The sequence below is a fragment of the Pelophylax lessonae genome (assembly GCF_965119305.1).
Source record: "Pelophylax lessonae genome assembly, chromosome: 3".
Lineage (NCBI taxonomy): Eukaryota > Metazoa > Chordata > Amphibia > Anura > Ranidae > Pelophylax > Pelophylax lessonae.
The window spans coordinates 341,651,884-341,675,488 of NC_138770.1; the positions used below are offsets into that span (position 1 = coordinate 341,651,884).

At 41.4% G+C, this 23,605-nt stretch overlaps 1 protein-coding gene across 1 annotated transcript in view; it reads right to left on the reverse strand.

The window, feature by feature from the left end:
* Positions 1-1,119: 1,119 nt before the first annotated feature.
* LMBRD1 (LMBR1 domain containing 1) overlaps positions 1,120-23,605 on the reverse strand; it is a 413,956-nt gene continuing 391,470 nt past the window's right edge. The window contains exons 15-16 of the mRNA XM_082251576.1: positions 4,917-5,008; positions 1,120-1,728 (exon numbers count right to left, since the gene is read on the reverse strand). Of these exons, the coding sequence (XP_082107702.1) occupies positions 1,615-1,728; positions 4,917-5,008 (206 nt within the window). The 3' untranslated portion in view covers positions 1,120-1,614. The remainder of the gene's footprint in view (positions 1,729-4,916; positions 5,009-23,605) is intronic.

Sequence of the window (23,605 nt, forward strand, 5' to 3'; positions counted from 1 at the left end):
GAAGGGAAAAGGGAACAGTGGGGAAAACAAAAAACGCTTCAAAATCCCACCAGCCCTCCTCCCCTACTGTTTTTTGTTTTCCCCACTGTTCCCTTTTCCCTTCTCTGTCTCTCTTCTTCCCCTCCCTCCCTCTTCCCTTCCCTACTTCCTGCCCCTCCCTTCCCTTCCCTTTGCCATCCCCTTGCCCAGCCCTTCCCTTCTTTGGTTTCCTTGTTCTTTATGCTCTTCTTCCTTCCCACACTTCTTCTTTTTTCCCCCCCACCCCTCCCCCATTGTAAAAAACAGTCTTAGTGTTCCGATCTCTCACCCAGATCCCACACGGACTGTCTTTCTTTGTTCTTTTCTAGGTTAAACTGCTGAATAAAAAAAATATTCACCCTTCAATGGAAATGAATGCCAGAATGTATTACCATATTTACTGTACCCTTGTAATCTACATATAGAGTAATGTATGTTAAATATGATGTAATTTGCTGTTGTATAATAGCACAGAAAAATGAAATTGAAATATTTATTTTAACCAATAACCTCAAGGATAAGAGTTGGTTGAATTGTCTTTTGTGTTAAAGGCTAAATGAAAACAACTTTTCTATTCAAAACATAGCATTTTATTAGCATTTAATATTACAGAAATTTAGAAAGTTTCAACTTGCATTACAAATTAAAAGGGATAGGAGGTAAACTGGTCATCCACTGGATTCTCACTATCAAAGGAGCCATGCAATACCAGTACTACCTGGGGTAGTGCTAAAGTTTATCAGAGAACGAGCATTTAGAAAGTATAGAAGTAGGTTGCAAAAAAGTTTCCAGAGTTTTGATATTACCAATGGTCAAAGCAAGTAAGAAGTGGGAAAGCAACAGCTTTAAATACTTGATGACCAAATAAAGATGGGCAGATGTCTTAAAACAATTAGAAATTTCTCTGTAGTGATAGGTATCTTGATTTGACAATCTTCAGATCTATTAGTTTACAAGCTAATTACCGGTTTACTGACTGACTATCTTAGTAATATGCATGCCTGTTTTTGTGAACCACAAAGGAATGGAAGACATATTAATACTAGTAACCAATAGTAATTAACTGCCTAACCCACTAATTCTGGAGTAAATGGTGCATGGAATCTTCAAGCTGCTCCTTTCTTCCATTACAGTTTTGCGAAGATGGGGGCCAGCTCAGAGAATGCACATGGTGTGGTCCTTGCATGTACTGAGGTAAAACACATCTGCTTCCATTATTTTCTATCACCACACTCCAACCTCAGATCAGCGCAGGTTACAAGCTAGTTTTGAGAAATATGCCACCTGGAGCAGTGGTAAATGACTGTTTAGATTTGCTTTATTAGTTTAGATATGGGTGAGGTGTGGTCATTGTTTTACACCAAAGTGCACTAATCCTATAATGTCAGTGTCAAAATTCAGAGCGCTATTACATAGATCTTCAACATTTTTTATTGTTACATATAATAATTAGAATACATTTTCAAATCACTTTAAGTATATTTACATGACAATTAATTTATCTTTAACAGAACATAACCATTAATGAAAATTACATCTTTTGCCATTTAACCTCACTGTAAAATCTCCTTTTAAAGAGATGAATGCATTTTAGATCTATGCATATGGAAGATCATCATCACTTAGGTCTGAGTCATCATCCTCCACTTCTCCTTCAATAACAGATTTCTTTCCTTTGCAACAGGATACAATCAGTCCAATAATGAAAACCTGCAATCAAAGAAACATGTACTTTTAATAACACTTCTAAACATAATTGTCATGTTTCTCTTCAGGCTGAGATCCTTGAGACAAATCTGTAGAGATTCTAAGCCTAAAAAGTGGGTTTTACAGCAAGCCAATATATGTGGCTATATCTAAAAAAATTTCACAGCGTACCCTTAACCCCATGGAGCCTTATTATATGATAATCAAATTCAGCGGCAACTGCACTCCTCTTGTTTTTTTAATTATAGGAAGGCTAACTAATCAATAGCAAAACACAGGAGGTAGGAGGGTGGGGTTGAAACACAAACTTCCTAGCTGAATAAAAAATAAATAAATCTTAAATTGCTGCGATGCATCCTACTATAGACCTTTACATTTTCTAGAATATGTTTGCATAAAATAGGGGTTCACACATATCCATTACTAGGCCGCAGGGGTAATAATCTGGAAGAAATCTGAAGTTGCCTACTATAAATTCCAGTTTATTTTTTTTTAAGTTTAACCTAATTTTTTTTACAATTTGTTTGCAATTATTAATCATATTGATTGCTGTATTCCTTCCTCTTGTATGGATTATTAAATAAAATCATGGTTTTTAACAAAATCTTTCAGTTTTAACCTCTTAGCGACAGCGACTCCCGGTGCTTTAAGAGGTTTATGACGCTGTTAGGCGGGGCACGGCTTAAGATTACGTGGCCGCTGTGATTGGCTGTCACCGCGGTCACATGTTCTGAAAACTTCCGATTGCTGCTTTTGGTTAAGGGACGGTAACTGTGCTGGGAGCACGCAGGGCGCGTTTTTAGCACAGGTGTATATACAGCAATTCAGGCAAATATGCGTCCCCTTGGCACTAAGGACCAGGCGTGGAGAGGCAGCATATTTGCGTACGGCCGGCATCAAGGGTTAATTGAAGGACACATCCATCCTTCTTGATGAATGGGTTTGACCTTGCCACCTACAATAGCAAGATGCTACCTGCAACTAAACTAAAAGAACACCCAGGGAGGCGGCCCTCTGAAGGTGGTCAACCCCCTATCTGCAGCAAGGAGTTGTTAGTAGTCAGCAGTAACACCAGTATAGGACACACCCACTGAGATATCCAAAAAAGGACTTGGTGGGTGCTGAGTCCTTTAATGAACACAGAGAGAAAATAATTTAATTGTACAAAAATGCTGTTTTCGCTTTTGTTCTTTGAAGTGCACAGCCATACTTCATGATGGATGGGACGTCCCAAAGCAGTGGCAGAAAGAAGAAGGGTATCCCCATAAACAGAAAACAGCAACAGAGCAGGAAACTGTACCCCAGCAGAACTCAAATTGCAACCTGCAAAATTGATTGAGCTTGCATCTGCTGAACTACTTCAACCTATCAGAGCTTGGTAAAATTTGAAACAGATGACAAAGTAGCCATCTTGAAAAATAAGTAACAGAATGATGAAAAGCCCAAGATGCACTGAGCACCCTGGTAGAATGTGTAGCGACCAGAAATAGAGGTTCTCGGCCAGCAAGGGTAAAAGCCCGGACAACAGTTTGACAAATCGACCTAGAAATGGTGAAAGGCGAAGCTGCTAGACCTTTCCTAGTGGCATCTGGAGCAATGATTAAAAAGTCAGACTAACACCACCTTAGGTAATGAGAACAGACAATGGTGAAGAACCACTTTATCCTTGTGTAAAAACAAAAAACGGCTGTTCACAATAAAGGGCTTCTAGCTTGGACACTTTACATGCGGATGTGATGGCCACTAGAAAGACCTCCATCTGAGACAAAGATTAAAGGGTGGATATCCCAGATGTTTTCAAAACGAGGCTTTTGCAAATCCGACAGGTCCAAATGGTCCACTTGCCAGCTGTCCACCCCCAGGATTAAGAATGGTCAAAAGGGCCGGTACATGAAGTTCCATCCAACTGAGCATGAGAGATATCTCCGGGGCCGCAGCTGAGCTCCTGGTGCTCCCCAAAGCCACCAGGTTAATGCAGCATATATGTTGTGTGAGCTAAATGGATAAGCTGATCCAGCAAACCCGGAAGACAGTTCAATTTTGTCAGAATCTCCCTCTGTAGAGGTCTGGAATGGTGTTGTGCGTAAGAAACTGCTTTGAAGGAAGCTACCTTGAAATCCAAAAATCTCACAAATTAGGCATTGGACATGAAGGAGAAGCTTTTAAAATTTGGTCAGCAGCAAAAAAAAAAAAAAAAAAAGTCAAAATCAAGGGGAGCCCAGAGGACCCTGACACGGCTTAACTCACTGCCAAAAGGTGGAACAGAAGCCTACATGGCTGGAGGAGAAAAGTTCCCCACGGGGCCACAGCAGGCCATAAAGGAGTGAGTTCCTTAACACTAGGAACCCCTGCTGCATTTTTACTTCTTGCCCACTGTGCCTTGGTCATGCTGACGCCTGTATCTGTCACACTGCAAAGGTGAAAAGGTGGGGGCCTTCTGTGCTTGATGAGAATGCAGCAATCTCCCTGCTACCTGCTGTGTCTCGTAAAAATGAGCCCTCAGAGCAGCTTGTTTATCTGAGACCACCCCTTTCAGGAAGTCAGTAAGAACAGCATGGGAAGACATAAAAAGGCACCAAAAGTCCCTCCCCAATTGCACATGCTCACCCTGGCATTGAGATCACTCCTATGTAAAGGAGAAATGCAGGAGGAAAAAAAAAAAAAAACATTGTTCAAGTCTAAAGGAGGTTGGTGATCAGGCACAGAAGCCGAGCAATTCATTTTTATTAGCTGGGATGTAGACAGCATGGGAGGCCATCAAAACTGGACAAGGCACATAACCATCTGCTGAATGATGGTTCGGCTTACAGTAAACTAGAGGACTAGAGAGGGGACTGGCTATATACACTATATTGGTGAACTTGCCCTTTAACCTTTGATAATTAGGCTAGTTTATGCTTTCTTGACTATACTTGCTTTAACAAACCATGTAATTAATGGGCTGGCATAATATGGCATAACTTCGCCCATATTAAAAGTGCTACATGTAATGTAATGGTTTCATTGAGAATCCTAATGAGCATATGCTTCCTGGACCAATCAATGGATAAATGCTAAAATTACACACGTGTTTTCTAGTGGGCCAGTGTCTTTATGATGGCTCTTGTTGGTAAAGTGCCACTAAATTTAATGTATATTGTAAATACAGGGAGGACACATCAGATTTTATAAATGCTTAAGATCCTATTTACCCCAATGAATATCCAGTTTCCAAAGTAATAGACTGTACTGAAGAACCAAAACTTGTGTAGAAACAGGTACGTTCGAGTTATCGTACATTGATCTGTAAGAAGAAATTTTAAAAAAGCGTCAATAATTTAAGCATTTTTAAACCTATCTGGAGGATTCTACTGTATACCTGCATACATGTTATGCTTGTTTTACGGATTACAATATAAAGACACTTGAAGAAGGTTAAAAAAAAGACTGAAAACTGTGAAAACCGCATTTTTGTAAACATTTTATTATATCTTTTCATGTGACAACACTGAAGAAATATCACTTTGCTACACTGTAAAGTAGTGAGTGTACAGCTTGTACAACAGTGTAACTTTTCTGTCCCTTCAATATAACTCAACACATAGCCGGTTACGTCTAAACCGCTGGCAACAAAAGTGAGTACACCCTTAAGTGAAAATGCCCAAATTGGGCCAATTAGCCATTTTCCCTCCCTGGTGTCATGTGACTTGTTAGTGTTACACGGTCTCAGGTGTGAATGGGGAGCAGATGTGTTAAATTTGGTGTTATTGCTCTCACTCTCTCATACTGTTCACTGGAAGTTCAACATGGCATCTCATGGCAAAGAACTCTCTGAGGATCTGAAAAAAAGAATTTTTGCTCTACATAAAGATGGCCTAGGCTATAAGAAGATTGCCAAGACTCTGAAACTGAGCTGACAATGGCCAAGACCATACAGTGGTTTAACAAGACCGGTTCCACTCAGAACAGGCCTGCCATGGTCGACCAAAGAAGTTGAGTGCACGTGCTCAGCATCATATCCAGAGCTTGCCTTTGGGAAATAGACGTATGAGTGCTGCCAGCATTGCTGCAGCGATTGAAGGGTTTTGGGGGTCAGCCTGTCAATACTCCGACCATAAGCCGCACACTGCATTCAATTGGTCTGCATGGCTGTTGTCTCAGAAGGAAGCCCTCTTCTAAAGATGATGTACAAGAAAGCCCCCAAAGAGTTTGCTGAAGACAAGCAGACTAAGGACATGGATTACTGGAACCAAGTCCTGTGGTCTGATGAGACCAAAAAAAAAATATTTGGTTCAGATGGTGTTAGTTGTGTGGTGGCAACCAGGTGCGGAGTACATAGACAAGTGTGTCTTGCCTACAGTCAAGCATGGTGGTGGGAGTGTCAAGGTGTGGGGCTGCATGAGTGCTGCCGGCACTGGGGAGCTACAGTTCATTGAGGGAACCATGAATACCAACATGTACTGTGACATACTGAAGCAGAGCATGATCCCCTCCCTTCGGAGACTGGGCCGCAGGGCAATATACCAACATTATAATGAACCCCAAACACACCTCCAAGACGATCAGTGCTCTGCTAAAGAAGCGGAGGGTAAAGGAGATGGACTGACCAAGCTTTTCTTCAGACCTAATCCCTATTGAGCATCTGTGGGGCAGCCTCGAATGGAAGGTGGAGGAGCGCAAGGTCTCTAACATCCACCAGCTCTGTGATGTTGTCATGGAGGAGTGGAAGAGGACTCGAGTGGCAACCTGTGAAGCTCTGGTGAGCTTCATGCCTAAGAGGGTAAAGGCAGTGCTGGAAAATAATGGTGGCCACACAAAATATTGACACTTTGGTCCAATTTTGACATTTTCACTTAGGAGTGTACTGACTTTTGTTGCCAGCGGTTTAGACATTAATGGCTGTGTGCTGAGTTATTTGGAGGAGACAGCAAATTTACACTGTTATACAAGTTGTACACTCACTACTTTACAGTTTACCAAAGTGTCGTTTCTTCAGTGTTGTCACATGAAAAGATATAAAATATTTTCAAAAATGTGAGGGGTGCACTCACTTTTGTGAGATACTGTATGTGTGTATGTATATATATATATATATATATATATATATATATATATATATATATATATATCATATATTTTTTCCTTTTTTTTTATGTTGTAAGCAGAAGAATCACAAACCTAATTCAAAATCAATTTAACTATATGATGCAAAAGCCTTAAACAAATACTTCTTTACTATCCCTGACTAAGTCAAATATTGTTGTTTAATTTGTGTCTCACATGCTCCCCTTCCCAGACATTGCAGCTCACAGTAAGAAGGTTTGAGCAGCAGCAGAGGCAGTGCTATCAAACCAGAAAGCTGTGGCCCGGTGATGACGGACAAGCTATAGGATTGTGAATCAGCAGTGACAATGATGATGGTCACACCCCCAATTTCTTTCAAACTGACTTCGCTTCCAGGGCAGCTTTCCTTGTGGTGGCACAGGCAGGTGGCAGCCTCGGTTTTTCTGGAGACATCAGAGGTCTATTAGACTCCCAGGGGGTTATTTATTAAAGCTAGAGAGGGCTAAAGCTAGAGCGAAACTAAACCCCCAATGTATCCCCTGCCCTTTACTAGAGCTTATCAAGCACAGATCATGCTTGAATAGCTGCTTTCATGGCTACAGTAGCAGAGGAATTAAACTGAAACCAGAAGTGACAAACTGGTTTTCGCTTTCAGCTTCATTACTTACAGAGGAGATGGAGGAATGAATGTTCCTCAGTTCCCTTCTGCTCTTGCTGTTTGGCCGGTTTACTATGGTCCTGGACTCCCTAAAGGAACAGAAGAGCCACGGAACCACAGTGAGTAGCTGAAAAAAAAAAAAAAACTAGTTCATGACTGCAGCTGCAGCCATGGGCTTGCTTTAAACACTTGAAGTCCAGGTTGGCAAGTGGTTAAGTAGCAAATGAAAAAATGGCACGGGACCCATAACTAAACATTTTGTTGCACAACCTTTATAGACCATTTCTGCAAACAAGCAGTTTCTATAGCTCCTAATGAGACTCCTGCACCTGTCAAAGGTAGTTTGGTCCATGCTACTTGAGAAAAGAGCTCCAGTTGTCCTGGGTTTGAAGGTTGAAATCTAAAGAAAGCATGTTTCCATAGTTGTTCAATAGGATTCAGAGCTCCCAGAAGGCCACTTCAGAATAGCCCAATGTTTTGTCCTTAGCCCTTATTGGGTGTGTGTTCTGAGTCTTCTTTCTGTTGGAGAACCCATGACCTGCCCCATGACACGACCGAGACAAATCTGTCTGATACAGGACAATACATTACACTCCAGATTTTTTTTCTGTTGGAGAACCCATGACCGAGACATGTCTTTCTGACACTGGGCAATATTTTTCACTCCTGAATTCCCTGATTAGCTTGAGAATCTATTGTGCCCTCCACATATTCAAGGCACCCTGTGCTAGATGCTGCAAAGCAGCTCCAAAACATTTTACATTAGGTACAGTGTTCTCTTCTTTGAAGGCTTCATTTTTGGCCAGTGAAAAAAGCTTGTGGCTTGCTAAATAGCTCCAGTTTCGTCTCATCTGTCCAAATTACATTCTCCCACAACAGAGGCACAAGACACATGGGCTCAGAGGTGTTTAGCTCCACAGCATTGAGGACGAACCATGGCGTTTTCTATATGTGGTAAAGGTTAGCCTCATTTTAAGAGAAAGCAAGCTGGGTCATGTGAATGACTTTCAAAGAAACAGATCGTTTTGTGTCATTGGTGAGGAATAAATAGAATTTGCTTTTCTTTGCCCCTTGGGAGTGTGGATGGAGACCCATAGGCTGCTCCCCCATTTGGGTGGCTACTACCCCAGAACCAGTATGCCATCAAATGCCATTCATGCTCCTAACTGCACCTAGTATTGCAATGCTTGACTCTATACCACCCCTCCCCCCCCGAGGGGGGCGACAGTGCTCTATATCGTCGACCATACTTTGCAGCGCCTCATGTACCCCTGAGGAAGCAATTAATGCGAAACATGTTGGGATACAGCACCAAAGCAACCCTGCATGTCTACCGCTGTTTGGATGAATATCTCGTATTATCATGGGGCTGGTGTCTGTCGAAATAGTCTGCTGAACCTATGTTTTTTAGGTGATTCATTACCCCCAAATTCTTTTAAATTATTTTCCAATAAATGTGATTGTTTTTACCAATACTGTTGTTTGTATTACTCTGACAAAGGTGTCAACACCTCTAAAATCCTACTATCTCTACTTGTTTTCCTTGTCTATTCTCCCAGAAGCATTGTGGCTTGTCAAGATGTATTTGAGCAAATTACAGTCTGGCATACCAGTGGAGTCCTCTTCTGGCTACGTCTAAGGAGGCTGACAATACTATCATGGCCAAAACGCCTTAACACATGCCATTGTAGTCACAGGAATATCAAGTGGTTTGAAGATGGTCTTAAAGCCTTTACATTCTGGTCTAGAATCTCCTCAGACAATACAACCCTTTGGTTTCTCTGCTCCATGTTTAGTGTGGTGCACATGTCAATACCAAAGAGCAGAGGGGCTAATTTTTCTCACTGGAATAGGCTGACTGATTGCAAGATTGAAGACGTGGGATACTAACTTTTCTAGGAGTACTGACGAATCTGCCAAGGCCATTTCAGAATAAGCCATGGTTTTGCTTTACTCTATGCAATACCAAAAGGTACTTGGGTACCTTTGCTGATTAATTATAATCACTTGTCAGGGGAAATTAAGCATTTTTTCTATGAGCAGTAAAGTTACTAACAAAGATGTTCATGTTTTATTTTGTGCATTTAGCAGTTTGCTTGAAGTTTAGCGTCTTATACCAGAAAACGCTCTACATAAACATCAACAGAAGACACCTATTACAGTGGTCTTTTAACAAGAGAACATACTGTGATATTAAGCTGCTAAGTTGTAATTATTGTTATCTGTCAGAACCACTGTTAGTTTATACAATGAGAGCTGTAAAAACACAGTTGAGAACAAATGTTATGGCATAAAAAAAGTTAGTGAACTGAACAGAATGAAGAGTTCAGTGACCATATAAATTAAAATATATGCGTTCTAATGCTTTCTGAAATGACTTTAAATCATTGATACTTTTCTTTAGCTACATTTTAGTAACACACTGCCTCACTCAACAATAATAAATAGTTTAGCAAATTAAAGGTTTATATTACAAAAAAAAAAAAAAAAAAATACAAGGATGAAAATACAAACAAACATTGTCATACCAGCAGTAAATATATTATAAAAAAATCTTTGTAAGAAGACCAGTGAAATAATTAGGAATAACAGGAACCAATCAGGCATTAAACAGGAAAAATGTAGACTTGCCTTTTTCTACTTTCTAAAGCAGTGCTCCACCCAAAAGGAAAAGCTCCACTTGTTTGCTTCCTTCCCCCCTCCGCTGCAACATTTGGCACCTTTCGAAGGGGGAGCAGGTACCTGTTTTTGACAGGTACCTGTCCCCACTTTCGGGAGACCTTGCTGTGGCAAGGTCCCCCTGGAGGTTCTGCCCCCCTCCTGCTTCCCCTGCCGCCAGGCCATTCACAAAGCGCTCTGCGCATGTGCAGCAGGGAACTGGCTTCGTTGCCAGATTGCGTTACAAGGAATGGCAGTGGTGGCAGCAACCGAGAGCCGACTGACAAATCGGGGGGGCCAACAGCGCGGGATCCCTGGACAGGTAAGTGTTCTAATATTAAAAGTCAGCAGGTACAGTATTTGTAGCTGCTAACTTTTCATTTTTTGGTGGGGGCTGAAGGTCCACTTTAAGTTCTACACTGAAGAGTCGATATGTTGTGAGAAGTGGACAGGTATTACTATATTGTATTGTTCTATGTTTACTTTTTAACAATACTTCCTACAGCCATCCTTGTTGCATTAACGTCAATGTAAAACGCTGCTAAAAGCACGTTTTTAATGCCGCTTTTTCCTGGCGTCAGTACTGGCTTTGCAGCTAATTTTTTTTCCCCCAACGCCCTGTGTGCATGAAGACTTATTGTTCGTGTAGTTTATGTGTGGCCCAAGACCATTCCTCTTCTTCCAATGTGGCCCAGGATGGTCAAAGTTTGGACATCCCTGCCTTAGATCAAGCAATGCTAAATCAGAAAAGTGGTCTGGCAGTTTTAAAAAAAGTTTGTGTTAATTTCCAATAAACTTTTTAATGTTTCACTCTTTATGCTGGAGTCATCCTTATTGACTACATTTTTTATCACCATTTATCATCTACATTAGTGGGTCCATTCAGCGCTTTTTTGTGATTATATTTGGTGTGACTGTCTGCTTTTCAGCTCCGCTCCTGGAGCTTTTTTTCCACTGAGAAGCTTTATGGCCCCCTGCCCAACCTTGGGCTTCCGTATGGAGAGAGTGTAAGTCCCGGTCTCTTAACGCCAGACCTTTTTGTTTTTGTTAAAAAAGTTTATGCCTTTTATATATGGCTTGCAAACTAGGTCTTATATTGTATATTTCTATGGCTTTGATTTATGATCTACATTGCAAAGTGGTAGCTTTAGCATGTTTTATTTCAAAAGTGGTAGCTTTACCATTATTGTATTTTTAAGCACAATATAACAAAAAAGTAAACAACAAAAAAAACGCTGAAATGCACTTCAAGGTCTCCCAAACTCAAAGGCAAACTTTATTTATGCCAAATCTAGTAGTCACGTTAAATAGTTTTGTCTGAGACAAGAACTGTCACAAGGTTTGTCAAATGCAAAGGTAACCTATAGGCAATTATTATAGGCTTTTAAAATAACAAGCTTTGTAGAAAAGATGTCACAAATTGCTTTTAGTTCAAAAACCCTACATTCCTGTTACTGGCGTTCAGGTTTCTGGTCTTAAAATGTTTACTCTTAAGTTATACTTTTATTTTTAATAAGTAAAAAAAAGCAGATCGATTTACCGAAACACCATTCTAACAAAACAAATAAAATGATGTGCACATGGATGGGGAAAAAAAAACTCAAATATTTTAGAAAACGTCTACTTTAGATACAATCCTAGATATATTAGAATACCACTTGTTATTATGCATAAAGATCTATCTTTCACATGTTAAGCTGGTCTATGTGCTTGTCTAGCTCAGAAAAAGGGGTCATGAATATGTAATACTGGTTCAAAAGGACATGGCCACAATAAAATGACAAAGCTGAGAGTGTGCAGAATTACAATACAAACATGAATCTGTATGTTACTAAAATGGTAAATGGAGGCTGATTCTTCATAGACTGCCCTACTTTTAGTGTGCACTTACAGAAGCATGCATTACACTGAATAATTGCAGTTTAACAAGAGTTAAGTCCATGTTTGTTTGCAAAGTATAAATGAAAACAGATCCAATGGGGATAGCAGTCTTGTCACCATCTGCAACCCTACAGCTGCTCACCTGAATTACTGACAGATCTGAAAAATACAGATGGTTCACTATAGCAACATGATTGAACAAATTACCTGAAAATGTCATATGTCTGACCTTAAAAATGTACAAACTTGTTAAATTGTCCTTCAGAAAAGAATTTTCTCTCGCAAAAGCATGTGGTCTCATTGTTTATGCCAACTACCAGAGGAGCAATAGAAGTACTAAGCTATTTTCGCCAACAACCTTGCACTGCAATATTTTAAAATACCTGGTAATGACAGGCCGAAGCTTAAGAGCCCATTCACACTGCCGCGACTTGTCAGGCGACTTGTCAGCCTGACAAGTCGCGGTCCATTGAGTAGTACAGGACCCGTTCTAATAAGAGCGACACAAGTCGCTCCGACTTAGAAAAAGGGTCCTGTACTACTTTGGGGCGACCTTGGAGCGACTTGCATAGACTTCCATTATGTGAAGTCCCTGCAAGTCGCGCCGAAGTCGCGGTGCACAGTGGTGCACGTGACTTCACAGGTCGCCCCCCGAAGTCGTGTCGCCTCAGTGTGAACCAGCTCTTATTTTAACTATTGAAATGTAACACATTTTCTAATACTATTAATGACTTCTGGACCGGAAGGATTTACCCCCCTAATGACCAGGCCATTTTTTGCAATACGGCACTGCGTTACTTTAATTGATAATTGCGCAGTCGTTCGATGCTGTACACAAATAAATGAATGCCCTTTTTTTCCCTACCAATAGAGCTTTCTTTTAGTGGTATTTGATCACCTCTGCGATTTTTAATTTGTGCTCTATAAACAAAAAAAGCTAAAATTCTGAAAAAAAAAAAAAAAAATATTTTTTACTTTCTGCTATATAAGATTCCAAATAAAAAAAAATAAAAAAATCTAATTTTTTCATAATTTTAGGCCAATTTATATTCTGCTTTCGGTAAAAAAATATCCCAATAAGTGTAAATTGATTGTTTGCGCAAAAGTTATTGCGTCTACAAGCTAGAAAGTAATAATTTAATTAAAATTTTTTTTTTTTTTTACTAGTAATGGGTGCGATCAGAGATTTTTAGTGGGACTGCGACATTGCGGTATACAACAACATAATGTATACAGACTATTTCATTAAAACAAATCATTAATTCTTAAATATCCATGAAAAAAAATTAATTATACGAGTAGGGTTATGGACTTTTGGTCTTACATGTAATCATTCATTTTTCAGACATAAATTCCACAGTTACCACCTGAAAATGCCCCAAAGTTCAACATAAATGTTATCAGGTCAAAGGTGACCCATAATTATTCCTTCCACTTGGCTGGAGTAGAAAGGGAGCTTTACATATACTGAATAAATACATTATATAAGCAAGCTGGTTACATAGCTAGAGACCACTTCAAAGATTTACACCTGTATTTATAAGGCAAAACTAGAAAGGGCTTGTAAAGTCTCATTTTCTTTTTGCTAACAAACCTGTTATACTTACCTGCTCTGTGCAGTTGGTTTTGCACAGAGCAGCCCAGATCCTCCTCTTCGGCTCTCCTGGCCTCTCCCTCCTATCGGGGGCCCACAGAGGAAGCAGCTTGTTATAGGGGAACCCGAGCTGAGGCTTTGTGTGTCCATTCAGACAAAGAGTTCTATTTTGGCCCCGCCCCTCTATCTCCTGATTGGCTGAGTTTGATTGACAGCAGCAGGAGCCAATGGCACCGCTGTTGTATCTCAGCCAATCAGGAGGAGAGTCCTGGACGGTCAAGGAACTCTCGGACAATGCTGGAGAGAGATGGGTCGGCTCAGGTATTTGTTAGGGGGGCTGCAGCACACAGAAGGCTATTTATCTTAATGCATAGAATGCATTAAGATAAAAAAAAAACTCTGACTTTACCACCACTTTAAATGTCATTATTGCATGTGGCTATTTTAGATAATTGCAGTTAATGTTCACTGGTTCTCAGAAGGCAAAAAGGAGATATTTTATCTCCTTGCATACCTGTGTATGCCAGCTTAAAAAGGGCAAGGAACCTTTGAACAAGTAGAGATCTACATAACATTGCACTAAAATAAATGAAATAAACTTGTTAACCTGACCACCTTACCACCTTGCACCTGGACTTAAACCACAGCCACCTTGAAAATTCTTGAACTTCTAGGTAGGAGAAAAAAATTAATTCCCCCTGCCCTTCATCAAAGCAGTGCTCTGTTCCCAATTGGACAATCTCCAGGCTCAAGCAATGTCACAATTAACCACTTGCCGACTGCCTAACGCCGATCTACGTCGGCAGGCAGCCCCTCACAGGCAAAGTGACGTATGGCTACGTCACTAGCTTGTGAGGGTCTAGGGAGCGAGCGCGCCCCCGGAGGCGCGCTCCAGCTCCCGCGTGGTCACGGACCCCCCGCACGTGTGACCGGCGGACCCGATGTCCGCCGGTCACTCAGCGATCGGCGGGGGAGAGGGAGAAAGTCAGGCGGCTTGTGTAAACAAGCCACCTGTCATTCTCCTCGGTGTAAAAACACTGATCACACGGATCTACTATGTAGATCCGTTGATCAGTGTCCTTACAGCTCAAGCCACAGCCAATCACAGTAGAAAGCACGCCCCTAGGGACACACACAGCCCCTCCCTCCCAAATAAAGTTAACCCCTTCACTACCAGTGTATTTTTACAGTAACAGTGCATATGTATAGCACTGATTACTGTAGAAATGTCACTGGTAACCCCAAAAGTGTCAAAAATGTCAGTCAAGGGTCCGATCTGTCCGCCCCAATGTCGCAGTACCGCAAAAAAAAAAAATCGCAGATCGCCGCCATTGGTTTTTAATTTTTCAAGAAGAAAGTGGTAAACATGTTTACATATACCCCCTGTTGCATGCTGTTGACAAACAGCAGAGGTATGCGTTTTTTATTAAAGCTGCTTAAAACAGCAAAAGCTCTTTTGTTCACTTTGGTTACAACTGAGAAATATATTTCTTATTTTAAAGTGAGGCTGGGATTTAACAGCAGATCTGTGGCAGAAAGCGGCTCTTCAAAGACGCTGCCCAGCTTAGTAACTGCACCACAGTTTTTCAAAATAGAATCTGCAATATATTCACTGCCCTGCTTTAGAAGCCCCCTGAGAACCAATGGTTTCAAAGTTGGGATGAATGGAACTACAGTAAGCTGACCAACTGTGACAGCTGGTAGCTTTGACAGTACTGCTAAAAAAAAGGGGATCAGGGAGACCTGTGTCAAGCAGCAGCCCAGAGGGCATGTTAACTGGATTTTTAAATTTTTTTTTCCTCAACAGCAAAAATGCTGCCTAAATCCAATACCTGGAAACATTTTCTTTTAAAGTTTCTGTTTTATTTAAAATGTATATTAGAAGAATAAGAAAGAATGGTCTGACCTCTTACGCAGGAAAATTGTCAAGGCAGGCAGGGCATACAAACCAGAAATAGGCAAGGATCAGTAACAGGTAAATGACTGAACAGGAAAGAAATTTTAATGAGATATCAAATATTAGTAATAGCAAGGCAGCCAGATGTACTGTATAAATATAATCAATCTTCAATCAGCACAATCTAAACAATGATACAAAATATATAAAAATGTGCTACAAATAATCCAGTTTCAGCTAACACACAGAAGGGTATTTTCACTACTCTTAATACTTTAGTAAATCAAAAACATCATCCAAAAGTGTCCATCTATCAATCAAAGATCCAGGTCAAAATCAATCTAAAAGTGCTGCTCCACCAAACTGCACAAAAAAAAAAAAAAAAAAAAAACTTTCCAAAGTGCAGGTGCTCTCTTCCACCAAAATGCTTCCCGAGTGGGTCAAACTCAGCAGTTCCCCTCTGGGGATAATCAATCTGGTGTGTTGTTAGCGTGCTGCTCCTCTTCATCTCCCACTCCTCCTTTTAAGCTCACTGATCCTCAGATCAGACTCGTGCAAGCTTGTATAGTGTATAGTAAAATTGTGGAGAGTTGCGTATACTAAACAATTGCAAAGATTAAAACGTAGGGTCAGTTTTATGTTTCAGAGGTCGAAAGAGCTTGTGGGAGTATATCAAGTGCTGTGGATGCGTTTATTTTTTTTGCTCATAGCGCAGCACTGTTTTTGATTTACTAAAGTACTGTATAAATAGACTAGCAAATGGTATCTGCATTTTTTTTTCTTTTTTTGTTTCCATAATATTTTATTTAGAATATTCAGAGAGAAACAAAAAACAGGTAGATAAAACTACATGTGCCCGAAGGTATACATGAATTCTGTATCTATGACAATGAATGAACGCTTTAACCACTTGCCGACCGCCGCACGACTATCTACGTGGGCGGTCAGCCCCTCACAGGCAAAGTGACGTAGGTCTACGTCGCTCGCCTGTGAGGGTTTAGGGAGCGAGCGCGCGCCGCCGGAGGCGCGCTCCCGCTCCCGCGTGGTCACGGACCCCCCCGCGCGCGTGACCGGCGGACCCGATCGCCGCCGGCCACTCTGCGATCGGCGGGGGAGAGGGAGATAGTCAGGCAGCTTGTGTAAACAAGCTGCCTGTCATTCTCCTCTCTGTATGAGAGCTGATCACATGGATCTACTATGTAGATCCATTGATCACTCCTCATACAGTTGAAGCCACAGCCAATCACAGTTAGAATCACGCCCCTAGGGACACACACAGCCCCTCCCTCTCAAATAAAGTTAACCCCTTCACTACCAGTGCATTTTTACAGTAACAGTGCATATGTATAGCACTGATTACTGTAGAAATGTCACTGGTAACCCCAAAAGTGTCAAAAATGTCAGTCAAGGGTCCGATCTGTCCGCCGCAATGTCGCAGTACCGCAAAAAAAATCGCAGATCGCCGCCATTACGCGTTAAAAAAAAAAACAACAAAAATGACAAAAATCTTTCCCTTTGTTAGTAAACGCAATAACTTTTGCGCAAACCAATCAAAATACGCTTTTTGCGATTTTTTTTACCAAACATAGGTAGCATAAAACAAATTGGCCGAAAATATAAAAAAATTTTGATTTTTACATTTTTTTTTGGGGGAATTTCATATAAAAAAAAGGGAAAAATATTGCTATTTTTGCAAAATTTACGCTCTTTTTTTGTTTATAGCGCGTGATCAAAAAATCGCACAGGTGATCAAATACCACCAAAAGAAAGCTCTGTTTGTGGGAAAAAAAGGACGCCAAATTCGTTTCGGTACAGCGTCGCACGACCGCGCAATTGTCCGTTAAAGTCACGCAGTGCCGAATCGCAAAATGCCCTCTGGTCGTTTAGCAGCCAAATCCTCCGGGGCTTAAGTGGTTAACCAAATGTAAGAAAAGTGGACAGGGGCTGGCCTGCGAGTTAAACACCTTGCAGGGACGCATAATCCTGGTCACGACCTAAGTCTCATCGTGCTTCTGGCCCACAGCACTCCCATTCCAAGATGGTGCACTGGTCCACATGGAGCGGTGCCCGCCTGGTCCCAAGGTGTGGTGAGTAATGCCCCCCCTCCCCCCTGGTGGTTTCTCAGGGTGGACATAGGCCCCTCCCTGTGTTGGTCAGACGCCCGAGTGCCCTTCCTTTTCATTTTACGCCCCCCCCTCCCTGTCGGGGTCCCTCTGTGGACCACCCCCAATTCATCCATGCCTAGCCCCCCCTTTCTCCCGGGGACAACCATACCTGTTTTTATGTGTGTGTGTGTGTGTTGAACGGGTGCTGGGGGCTGGAGGGGGCGCACCACTGGCTGCGCAAACTTGATTTTTTTTTTGGGTGGGTGTTCAGGGTGGGGGTCCCTAGCAGGGGTCCCCCCTTACTTTCCACAGGTACCTGGTGGTCCCCTGAGGGTCCTGGGAGCTGCGTGAGCACCTAGCATAGCCGCCATTTTGTTGTGGATGACTGCTGTATATCCCGGCGGCCATGTTTGTGTAGTCCGGCAGCCATTTTCCTATAGCTTTCCATTGCTATTCCTCTCTCTCTGATCGCCACGTGGTGTGCAGCCTGACACTCTGAATCTGCATCTGAGTAGGGGGTGGTGAGTCCCTGTTGTGCGCTGGGACTCATAGTGCTGCTGGTGCAGCGCTAAGGTCGGGTCGCGCTCGCTGGCTGGATTGGGAAGACCGTAAGGATCTAGGATATCCAATCCGTCGCTCAGTCCGGGAGTTGACTGTAGTTCTCACAGGAACCAAATTGATTGTAATTCTCACAGGAACAGAAAATAATAAAAAGAAAAAAATTTGGTTTAAAAAGGTAAAACTGCTAGGACCAGAGATCCCAGCAAGGAACTAGGTCCTTAAGCCTAACTAGGCAGAACATTTTTTACAAGCTATAGCAGGAAGTGGGAGTATACCCCCTGGGACTGCCCTATAGGTATAGTCAAACTTTTATTATCCTGTCTTCATAGGTTCACATTGAGCCCCCGTTTACATCGAGGTGATTTTACATGTCAAATTGCATGCCAAATCGCCGCCTATTGCTGTCAATGGGACCGTCCAATTTTTTCGGCACCCACCAATCCTCAAAAGTAGTTTCTGCACTACTTTTAGCGACTTCGGGGGAAATTTCAATAGACATCTGTGCAGGAACCCACACAGATAGCTCTCAAATCGCCCCTGAAGTCGGACTGAAATGCCAATTTGAAATTGAGTGAGTTTAGCTGACTGCACATGATTTCAAACCCACATTCAGTGTGAACCTAGGCTAAAAGAGAGTTTTAGGAAATATGACTGGAAATGACTGCAGGAAGTGTAGTGTGCTAGTTACACTTACCTTTGTGCACACTTTCCAAAATCCTATCTATGGGTCTAGGGGGCCACTATTTGCAGAAATTATAAAATAGAGACAGACTGGAAGTATTAGGCTAACAATATAGTTAAAATTTCTAGCCCTCTGCCCCTTCGACAGTCAGAAAGTCTCTTGTAAAAATATTTTACGCTGAGCCTGTGCATGTGTTGCTCTCTTTTATTCTATTATATGTAAAGATTACAAGTCTTACAAGATTACAGAGGTCTTACTCTGGATTGACTCTTTATAGGATTAAATAGGAGTGCATGTGCAAGGCCAGCCAGGAAGATTTTGACAAGCAGCTGTGTGGCACTGATGAAGCCACACGTGTAATATGTTGCTGGGTTTGGGACACGTCAGTAGAAGACTCTGAAGAAGTGCTGGGGCTGAGAACAGGTACTTACTTACAATATATAAAGATTCAATCTGTGTACAAATCCAAACCTTGCCATAGGGAGAGAAACAAGAAAAAAGAAGTTGCATATGATGGCTCAAACACTGGTATAATAGATATATATATATATAGATAAAAATTGGTACTTTATTGAAACATGGTTAAACAGGTATATGCCAAAATTGAGTAAAACAAAACAGTTCCAGAGATGAAGAATGCTCAAGGACCCTGGATCAGAACAGTGTAAAATGGTCCCGCCTCTTGTAGAACGCTGGTGTAACCTCAAAGGCTTCACCCACCACCCAACCAAGGCCACCGCCACCTATGGCAAACCAGCCCCCCAACCCCTCTACCCAAATACACAGACAAGAATGTGGTTACTAAGGGTCCCAGTGAAGGATCTTGATTGAAGACTCACGGGAAAGTAGAAACCATCAAGGGTGCACAGGGTATATCAAGGGACTGAGAAAGTGCTGTGTGCAGATGCTTGTAAAGCTTCAGTAGGTGTCATATCCTCACGCCCCAGGATTCTTTCAGGGCGTTAGAGTGATTTCCTGGTGTTTCATATCTCCCCCCTTTTCCCCTTGATGTTGCAACTTGCCATAGGGAGAGTTCAGTTTATATAAGGAACTCCTAATAAAAGCAATCATGCCAGCAAAACAAAATGGTGGGGTCTCAAACAATTACTTCCCAAACACAGAAATAAAAGTTACACACTCCAAGCGCTAATGAAATGCCGAGTGACAAAAAGAGCTTGAGATGTGCGAACATGAAACTCTGCCCCTTCCCTATTGTGTCAAGTAAGGTTAAAAAAAGCAAAAAGCTACACTGCTGTTACATACATATGGGGAAAATGTGTGAACGGTTAAGTCTTGTCCATGGGAGGTAGTGATGTTAACACACAGTAAACTATTTTAGTTCCAGGTTTGCATTCCATTTATTTCTGTGTTTAGTGTTCTTAGATTATAAGCTCTTTTCAGAGGGAATATGTTTTATAACATTATATCCATTTAGAAATTCTGAGCTGGAAAAGTGTCTCAATTGTATGTAATTGTAGAAAATGTTAAAACGCAGTATAAAAGGAATGTTCAGGATCCAGGCATGCCACGGAGGTATTTAGAATACCTGAACACAGGCAGAAGGACAGAACCCTGTTTAATGGAGACCATTAGTTATTTTGTTCTTCAAGTCTACCTCTAAGCACAGCAAAAAAAAAAAAACACAGTTGCAATTGGGCCCCACCCCGCACTGCAAAAGGGTAAATGGTAAAATCTAGGGGTACAGAAAAAACCTACATTACATACAGTACTTGACTCTCCACTCTGGCTGCCTCCGCCACTGTCCTCTTTTCTACAAAACTCTGGTCTGTGGGTGGTCCCTTGGCATCATCATCTACAATGCAGGAGTATATTTAAGCGGTAGTAAACCGCACCTTAAAAAAAAAAAACTCCTGTAAGACAATGGCATAATGTGCTAGTATGAATCACACTACCACTAGCACATTATGAAATACTTACCTTAGAATGAAGCCCTCCAGTGACGTGCTAACATCGCTGACAGGGCTTCCATCTTCACCCAGTCTTCCTTCTGGGTTCAAGTGCTTCGGCCGCCTGAATGACTGAGCCGCAAAAATGTCCCTCCCATGCCTGGGCGCAGGAGTCAAGGCCGCAGCACGGAGCTCTTAAGGGACGGCAGTCCCTTCAAATACCATGGCCTGGTGACGTCACCAGATGCATGCAGTGTGAATATCGCCTACACAGTGCAAGTTTAGGAGATATTTACTGTACCTATATGTAAGCCTTATTACAGGCTTACCTGTAGGTACAAGTCAAAAAGAAGACTTTGCTACCACTTTAACAATGCATCATACATGATGGGGGTGAATGTGTAACCACAGCCAACAGCAGCTTAGAGAGGAGGTTGCGGGGGACCAATCACACAGCTTTTGAGATGCTGCTGTTTCAAGGAAAAGGGTAAGTAATACAGCCTCTTGGTAACCTCCTGGAGCTCAAACATTTATCAAGGGTCATTTTTTTTTTTTTGTGACCGAAGTTGAGCTTTAATATTTGTTCCAGGACTGTATACAAATGCTTGGACATCTCTGCTCAAAGTAAAAATTAAATATTATTTAGAACTTTTAAATATTTAGTGTTATCTACAATTTCCTTTAAAAAAAAAAAAAAGATGGTATTAACAACAACGAGTAATCATTTAAAGAAATTTTCATAATCAGGGTATTACTTCACAATCTTGGCAACAATTTAGGGCATATTTAACATTTCTTTTAAAATTACACAGCATGAATAGATTACTAAATGATAAAGTGTATAGTGTGTTCCTACCACTGAGCCCTTGCTGATATTTCTTGGCACATGTTATTATTTTCCCATATAAAAGGGCATTCTTGGCTAATAAAGCATTTCCTTTGACCTTGTCTTGCAGGGCCTTCCAGGACACTACAGAAGTGATGACCTGAGGATTGTGTCACTGGGGTTTATCATAAATTTCTTGCTGGTTTTAAGACTTGGCCAGTTGGATTTCTGCCCAGTAAAGTATTTGATGAAGCAATTGTTCATAGAAGGAACAGATGGGAACACAGCCTGAGCAAGAAAACTGCAGGAGAGACTTTCTAATTACAGTACTTCCTTTTCAGCTTGGCTTATTTATAGTGCTTATTTTAGACATGCGTGCAGCATACACAACATAAAGCCTATATACCCTTGTTTGACTCATCAATACATAATTTGATCTATAGATATTGTTGCGATTTTACCTTTCTTGCTTGTTACAGTTTGGGAAAAATAAACGGATTTTGTTTCATCTTTTGTCAGAAAAACATTTATTGGCAGAAAAACCTGTGTTCCTGCAGGGTAGCCAGTACCCTTAAAAAGCTACGCTTTGAACATTTTCCAGTGTGAAACTAATTACATTCTTGGTCAATTAGATCAATTCACTATGCACAGTCAGGAATATTCTCAAGCACAGAGAAGGATAAGAAAGTGAGGTCAAAGTAAACATTAAACTAACCCAAAAGATCAGAAAGAGTTGGAAACTACTAAATAGTGATATGGTTACCCATCACATATATCTACATATGTATTTTACAATTAGGGAACTTTGGACGTAAGAGGTAGTAAACTCGTTAAAAAAAAAAATCTTCCTCCTGCAATGCATTATCATAATGTGCTCACATGAGACTTACCTTAAAATGAAGCCATCCAGTGGCGCGCCCTATCACTTCTGCAGGGGCATCCATCTTCACCTGGTATTTCTTCCGGGTTTGCGACTTGAATGGCAGAGCCGCGATGACGTCACTCCCGCGCATGCTCGCGGGAGTCTCGGGCACGACACACAACTCTGAAGGAACAGCACGGGCATGCCGTTCCTTCAGAGTGCATTCGCCGGTGACGTCACTTGCTGCTGCTCACTAGAATATTTCCTAAACAGTGCACGTTTATTTTAGTTACAGATAAGCTTTATTATAAGCTTACCTGTAGATAAAAATAAATAAATAGATAATACTACCACTCTACAGTCTGTACCTTATTTAGAAGAAAAAGGTAAAATGACCAAAGTTTAAAACATCGCCCCCTGCTTCTCATATACACTACTGTGCAAACGTTTTAGATAGGTGTGAAAAAATTAAGAATGCTTTCAGAAATAGAAGTGTTAAAAAAAAAAAAAAATATTACCAATTACCTTTAAAATGGAGAGTAAATGAACAGAAGAGCAATCCAAATCAAATCAATATTTGGTCTGAACACCTTTTTCCTTCAAAACATCATCAATTCTTTTAGGAGCACTTGCACACCATTTTTGAAGGAACTTGGCAGGTAGGTTGTTCCAAATATCTCAGAATTAACTACAGATCTTCTGTGGATGTAGGCTGTCTCTTCATGTAAACCTCGATGACGTTACGATTAGGGCTCTGTGGGGGGGGCAAACCATAACTTCCTTGTTCGTTTTTACACTGAAGATAGTTCTTAATGACCATGCTTCACTGTTGCCTGCTGGCACTAAGTATTGTACTGCTATCTAGCCCATCAGTGAACAAACTGCCTCCTGCTATTTCAAATTTTGCGTCATTAGTTCAGAGAACCTGCTGCCATTTTTCTGCACCCCAGTTCTTGTTTTCATGCAGAGTTGCGTCGCTTAGCCTTGTTTCCACTTTGAAAGTATGGCTTTTTTTTCAGAAATTCTTCTATGAAGACCACTTCTAGCCAGGCTTCTTTGGACAGCAGATGGGTGTACCTGGGTCCCACCAGTTCTGTGCTGATGGCACTGCTGGACATTTTACCATGTCAAAGGGAAGTAAGGAGGATGTGTCCTTCACTGGATGCATTAGGTTTCCCTGGCTGACCACTGAGTCTACGGTCCTCA